We start from the raw sequence: 7500 nt of genomic DNA, 5'->3' as shown, positions 1-7500 counted from the left end.
CTATATCTAGGGGTGTCTGGGGGGCACCATTTTTAAAAGTTCCCTGTCAAACGACACATTTCAAAAGTAAAATTGATGACCACGTTTGGACAACTTCATACACGTTGTCATTGTGAGTTTTTTCTTAGGTTTAACAGAATCTGTCTTTTTTTTCAATTTAGGGAAAACTGTAGGTGACGTCTCTGACTGAAGCAGCTGAGAAACTTTTCATCGTCTGTTGGTACTTAATGAAACCACCGCACAGGAATGTTCAGTGGCGGACCTACATGTAGGAATATTTTAAGGAGAGTGGGAGTGAAGGGGGGGTGCTGGAGTAGTGAGCTGTTCAACTGTAAATGAGCCATTGTAAATCCTACACATATTTCCCTAGAACATTATTATAGAGCATAATAAATATATATTTTTCAGATCATGTAACAATTTTTTTTTGGATCCAAGTGGCGAGAAACGATCAAGATCTGTTTTGAAATTCTAATGGCATTATTACCACTCAGATGATGATCTGATAATGATTGTTTGATTAAATTCCATGATTTAACTGTAACTGTTTCACTTTTTGCAAAAGACATTGGCACAATCAGTTTCCATACAAGGTCATAAGTATATACATTCATTAAAATACGATTGAGTGAGCCAATCAAAACACTAGAAATGCAATATCCAAGATTTAAACTTTGATAAAGCTAATTAACCCTTTGAGTCCCAAGCCGGCCTAAACCGGCCATACTTACAGGCCTTCTGATATTACGCAATGGTGCGATTTCGCACAATCAACCTCAAATCGCATCCGATCGCACAATTCACGAAAAATTGCATAATTCACAAAAGGACGCACAAAATTCATAAAATGAAACATAAATCAACACGTTTCTTAGAAATTCCTGCATAAATACGCCATTTTTAAGATGATTTATCTTGGAAAAAGGCTAAAAATCCTTTGCCACTTTCGATTTCGTAAACACTTGAAGTTCAAGGCTATATTTTGCATGTCGGAGACCTGGTACGAGTCTCCTTCTATTGGTGCAACACAAACACGCACATACACACCACTGAAATGATGACACAGTTGCCTTCTCTTAGAGAAGAGATTTGTGAAAAATAAGCGAAGTTGTAAGTTTTTCGGCAAAATGTAGTTTCTTTCTTTGAAAAATGATAAAAACTTACTCATGGATAAGTTTGTTGTGAAAACCCCCGCTTTTTCTTCGACGAAGAAGGAAGTTCCCACCTTCCGCCCAATCTGACAGCTCACGATTGAGCAAGAAAGTACCGTATTTACCCGTGTATAAGTCGGCCCCCCATTTTTGATGGCAAAAAAAGCAATTTCTTTGTTAAATGTTGATGGGACACTAATCTTGTATTCTTCGATTTCTGGAAATGTGGATACAAAAAAAATAAGGGCCTCAAGTGCTTAATAGTTTTGTGGTTCAGCATCTGTTGTATATGCGGGCATTTTGTCCTTGAGTTTTGAAAAAGTTCTCAGAAAATCAAACATGTAAACCTCAAACTAACCTGTTTCGTTGTTCAAGGATAAAGGGCTTTAGCAAGGCCTAGGCAAGAGTCAATCCTTGAAAATAACTTGTGAACGATGAGAAAATGTGCTACGTTTAATTGTTCCTTGACTTATAATTTCTCAAATGACAAACAAAGCAAAACTCATAAACCAAACAATACGAAGTTTGCAAAAGCATTTAAGTCAGCCAGGTTTGTATAAAGATTACCAACCAGCTTTTTCACGCAACACAAGTAACGATGCTTGCACACAAACACGAGGTATTGCGCCAGGTTACTACGCCATTGAACGATCGTGTTTTATTTGAAGAAATAGAAATGCCTTTTAGAGCTTTCCGCCTTTGGAAAATGAAAATTTCCAGTGTCTATTTCGTATCTATGCTCGTCAGTATCTTCAACATTTAGAGTCGGACAAATCCTTTTTCATTTCAACTGGAATTACTTACATTTGTTTTGAAGTCTTTTGTCGGCTTTTGTCCACTGCATTTGTTATGCCCAAGACAACATTATTATGTTAATTTTGAATAAATTACTTAGCTGGAACTTGGCTCAAAATCTTTGACCCGTGTATAAGTCGAGGGCAATTTTTGGAGCTTCTTTTGAGGCCATAAAAGGTTGACTTTTCTCATCGTGCAATATTAGGGCCGTTTATACGAGAGAAAATAAGCCGCGGCTTACTCTGGCCACGGTGTACAAAATACGCAAAAGGAACGATTTATACGAATATATATTCCCAGGTCAATATAAGCCGTGGCTTGAAAAAGACGTGAACGTAGATTTTGTACCATTTATACGGGGTGAACATTCGAGTCTTATGTGAGCCGCAGCCAGAGAAAGCCCCGGCTTATTTTCTCTCGTATGAATGGGGGTATGGCCCTATTGTGATTGACCATCTTCGGAAGTTCGTGGTTGACAAGCACCTTGATCATTCATTTGGCATGTTAGCTGCGTCCTTTCAACTTTTAACGTGGTGCACCGGTAGTGCAGAAGACCTCTTTTTCTTAATTTATCGCAACTAATGTCGATCGAGATACATAATTACTGTTCCTTTGTGTTCAAAATGTCTTTAGGGCAGCAAAAAAGTGTTTTTCTTAACCTGAAACCTTATAAAACAAGCTTAAAATTGCTGAGAAAAAAATTGCATAATTTACATTATTTATCGCATAATTGGCCTTTCTAATCGCACAATCTGCCCTGAAAAAATCGCATAATTTGCATTTTTTAATCGCACCCTATCAGAAGGCCTGTACTTAGTATTTTTCTCTGTCTAACACCAGATGATTTTGCTCATCAATGGGGAACCCCTGTCCATGGGTTAACCAGACTGAGTATAATCCTAAATTACACAATGGTCATCTGCAATTTTAATGAAGAACACCAATAAGAATGGTTTCAATAATAACAAGTACCAACAGTCAGCTACATGTAGTTTTTCCCCTAAACTGAAGTGATTTAGGATTTTAATTAAGATGGTCAATTAAGATTTTTTCAGACCTTTTAAGATATCCATTCATTTTGACAATGACAAGATGGCTACAATGTACTTGCCACAAACCAGCTACCACCTTCATATTAAAAAAAAAACCCTGACCAAGGGAAGCATACCATAAATTTTGAACTGTATATGGATTTACATTGTACAAAATTACCATAATTATACAGTACACTCTATATGTATCCTGAATACCACGCTCCTACCATGCAAAATAAATGATTGTTGTTGTGAGAAAATTCTCAAATTGTTTCACTAAAGAACATCAGATCAGATATTAATTTTACCTGGATTCAGATGTGCCATCAGAGTCTGATAAAGATCCTTTGGTCCTCTTCTTCTTCTTGACTTTTCCCCTTTTCTTCTTATTTTTAGCTTCTAGCTTCTTCTTTTTCTTAGACTTCTTGTTGGCTTTGTTATCTGTTTGTGCTGGTTTTTCCTCTCGATATAATCTAGTTCCATAGAAGTACCAGAAAGTCCTGCCTTCTGCATCAAATCCCAGTGGTTCAACACGCAAACTGTCTGCATCTAAACCCTGCAAAAAGTAATATGTCAGTCACTTGTACTTCAAACAGATGAGTACTTTTTTAAAAGACAGGATTTAACAAAAGCACTGTTTAGTTAACATGTACGTAAAAGAATTTCTCGTGCACGTCTATTCTATTTAATAAATTGAAAATAGATTCGATAAATTATGTAGAAAGTAAGGGACAAGATAAGAGATGAAACTAGATAAAATCCCAGCTACTATCCTCTATGCAAGCAGGTGAACTGGATATCCATTATTTTAATGCAAATAAGCCCCCAAAATGAACCGTATTATGGGATTGGGGAAAAAAGCGAGTTTTGACTTGCACAGCTAATTCTCATCCTCACTTCTCAGACCCAACTTGCTGTCCGAATTGCCAAAAAATTAAGGTTGGAAGCGTCCTTGGAACCACTTTAGAAAACAGGTTTTTGTAATTTTTGGCAGCTGCATAATAAAATTTACACAGGTGCCAGATTTAGATGATGTCCGAGTTTAGTAGATTTGGAGGCAACTAAAGAATATTGGCAAAGCAAAAGCAAAACATGTTACTGAATGTCACAAAAGATTTGATGATGGGATCTTTATTTGGGTGCTTTCCTTTTGTCAGCATTGGCCAGCCAGACCTGCATGATATTCTTCACATTCTTCTGGAGGGGTATATAATTATCATCCTCCAAGTACGTTAATTTTGAAGGCATTGTAGAGTTAGCCTTTCCAAATGCCTGGTCTGGCCGGTCAGTTCTGTCAAATGGGAAGTACCCTTTGTTGTCTTTATAATTAAACTCTTTTATGTAAAGTACAAAATGTAAAAAAACAAGTAACTAAAAAAACAACTCTTTCCTGAATCAAAATTTTGGGCATTTCTAGATACTGCCAATCTCGGAAAGGACATTTTTCCTTTTTGTTTGTCTGGAGAGTTTTAAATGTTAAATGATCAGATTTTATTTTAGGAGCAAAAAGCTGGTCATCACTGTGGATTTCTTTTATTACAAACTGCTGGACAGGTGACATTTTCCTGCTGCTGGCTTTTAATTACATTGCTTTCTGTGTAATACAAACCTTAAAGTATCTATGATAATTACCTTGCGAGTAATCTATTAATTTTGCATTAAATAAGGATCACTGCAGTAATAGGAAGGTGCAGGCCATGCAACAACTTTGATTACCAAGTAGGCCGCAACTAATCAGTGAAGGTGTGATTTTCAAATTACAGTTCCTCAATCAAGGGCTTGTGTCTCAATTTGACATTAACATTATTTGTATATTTGTCATTAATTGTGCTTCAAGACAATGTGTAAACAGATGCCAAGCCTGCGAACAAGCTCTCCAAAGCCAGCTTGCTTGCAGGCTACAGGTGGCCATAACTGGCCGATGTTACAACGCACGACTCATGTGTTGGACAAAGCAACAAGTGAAAGGTTTGAGTATTTTTCATCATGGTACCAGTACTTACCACTTGGTACACCCAATTCTTGTCTCTTGCAATACACAGTCTGATAAATTATACCGCCGTAGCTGCTCTAGTCGACGACGGTTCACATTGAGAAAATAAACATGTACTGTACATGTATGAAAATTTTATGCCACATATTCCATTCTAGGTAATCACACTATCATTTTAGCAGTTAAACATCTTGTAATTGTTTCTGCCACAAAATAAAGCCTTTAAAATGTCTGAAACAATGTCATTAACGATTAACAATCGGAAAGGCAACTGTATTTACAGGTAGTTACAGATTTCATCAATTACCAGTCTAATCATCTTTTTTCAATATTCAAGAGTCTCCCAAAAAGTACAAATCTTTGTTACTGTTAATTTTGTCAAAATATGTCGACTTAAATGAATAACGAACTCTGCATTTGCTTTGACTGCTACATGTGACTGCTTATGAAGAAGATGAGCTTAGCGTTAAGTCTTTTGAAGCCTTAATGGATAATTTGATTTTGGTTTTGGGATGCAGGTTATAGGCCGGTGCGGTTAATCTGTTGCATATCTTTTCTTCTCACAACAAAAAAGTGCCCGTGTGGGTAAAATGTGCCGCGCGGGTAATTGGCAAGAAGTTACAGTATTACAAGTTACTCACCTTCATTAGTTTTCCAAAGAAGTAATAATTCTTTTTGCCTATTTTCGTTTTATCATATCATGTACATTCTAATTTATCATAACATGACAAAAGTAAACACTGTATGGTTGTTGTTCCTTGAAAGATCTTTCTTGTTTGGTGTTTCGAGTGAGACTGCTGTCACAGATGGATATCAAACTTAACAAATTCAGTTTGTAGACTTCATAAAATGAACAGAGAATAGCCCAATTACCAAAATATTAAAACATCACATCACAAACATCAGCTCAAGGCTCTCAGAAACTCATTAACATTTAAGACCTTTATTTTATTCCAGAAATTTAAGCCCCTAATCAAGATAATAACAAATTTATTTTTTTAAGTTGAATTTCTATACACAACCAAACTGTTCTTTAGTTTTTGTCTGGACATAGATGGTGTTTAAGAGACAGTTTTTGAGTGGACCTACACTGTTGTTAACCCATTCATTTGTGAAGTGACCCCCAAGTAAAAACCTCTAAGTCTTAATCTTAGGAGAGACATGGAAAAGAAAGGAAAAGAAAGAAAAGGAACTTCATTTAAGTGTCTAGTCTAGTACTAGTGCTGGAGCACAAATCAAGTCAAATGTTGGTTTTTGAGGGGAGGGGAAACCGGAGTACCCAAAGAAAAACCTCTCAATGCAGAGTAGAGAACCAACAACATCAACCCACATGATGCCGAGTCTGGGAATCAAACCCTGGCCACATCGGTGGGAGGCGAGTGCCCTCACAATAGTGCCATCCATGTACACCAGATTTAACTAACCCTTTTAGTTTCGACGTGGGCACCCATCCTAAAACATACCTGAAACAGGTTCTTACAGTACCTGTTTAACACACAAAGCAAAGTCCGCGTGAACTTTAACAGCAACATCAATAATTTCATTTTTTTTACCATTCAATGAATATAATTATTATTGGTTGTTGGATAAAAGTTTCACAAACTTTTTTTGTGCCTTTATGTAGAGGCAGGTACAAAAGTTGGACCAGACCAACTCAGATCGCTCATGCACCTGAGATTGACGAAAAAATGATAAGGTCTTGAGAAATCACCCTAGCTCTAATCTTTAAGCCAACCTTGGTGAAATCAGTGCAAACGTTGAATAGTGTTGGCTTACAGAACCGTTTTTCGGTCCATGTGAGGTGAGTGATCTAAGTTGATCCGGCCGACTTTTATACCTGCCCTTAATGTAGCATTTGAACAAACATTTACCAATTAATTATGGTTGGAATGTGAACACTGAAAGATATTTGCTTTTGGGGAAAGCATGGAGTAAGGTTACATGTATAAAATCCCTAGAATCTTATGTATTGTATGAATGAAAGTCATTCGTTAATCAAGCCAAAGTAACAATAAGAGTTGGACAAGATGATTGTTTGGGATTTAGGAACCACAATACCTTTAGAAGTTCTGGAACATCTCCAACATCAAGCCGAAAATCGCAAAGATTATGAAGGATCTCTACTTTTTCTCTTGTGGTCAGTTTGCTAAAAGGAGGAAATGGATCACTATAAAGAACATTCTTTAAAGCAATATAAACACATTATGTCTGTCAATACCTAGCCGTCATATTAATCCTAGACTGTTCTTCAAGGCACTTTGACAACAAGAAAAACATAGTAATAAATCGTTGGTCAGCGAAAATATGAATTATTATTAACTGCATTAACTTAATACAAAATAAGCAAGGCCACCAAATTTCTGTCAATTTAAAAATGAACCCTGAAAATCACAAGGAGAAATTCAAGTGCCTTCAAGGACCATATCAGTTATTCTATGGATGATATTTGAAAAATATTACAGACATCTTCGAATTGAAAACAGCTTTTGGTAAGTCAATACAATAAAATACAGAGTAACAGAACCAG

The 7500-nt window shown here is 36.5% G+C and overlaps 1 protein-coding gene across 1 annotated transcript in view; it reads right to left on the bottom strand.

Moving 5' to 3' along the window:
* Window positions 1-7500, bottom strand: part of LOC138059312 (chromatin remodeling regulator CECR2-like) — a 27376-nt gene that overhangs the window by 17395 nt on the left and 2481 nt on the right. Inside the window, exons 5-6 of the mRNA XM_068904879.1 lie at window positions 7032-7119; window positions 3289-3536 (exon numbers count right to left, since the gene is read on the bottom strand). Of these exons, the coding sequence (XP_068760980.1) occupies window positions 3289-3536; window positions 7032-7119 (336 nt within the window). The remainder of the gene's footprint in view (window positions 1-3288; window positions 3537-7031; window positions 7120-7500) is intronic.

The sequence above is a fragment of the Montipora capricornis genome, chromosome 8, assembly GCF_036669925.1.
Source record: "Montipora capricornis isolate CH-2021 chromosome 8, ASM3666992v2, whole genome shotgun sequence".
Lineage (NCBI taxonomy): Eukaryota > Metazoa > Cnidaria > Anthozoa > Scleractinia > Acroporidae > Montipora > Montipora capricornis.
This window is presented reverse-complemented; position numbering and strand designations above follow the sequence as displayed.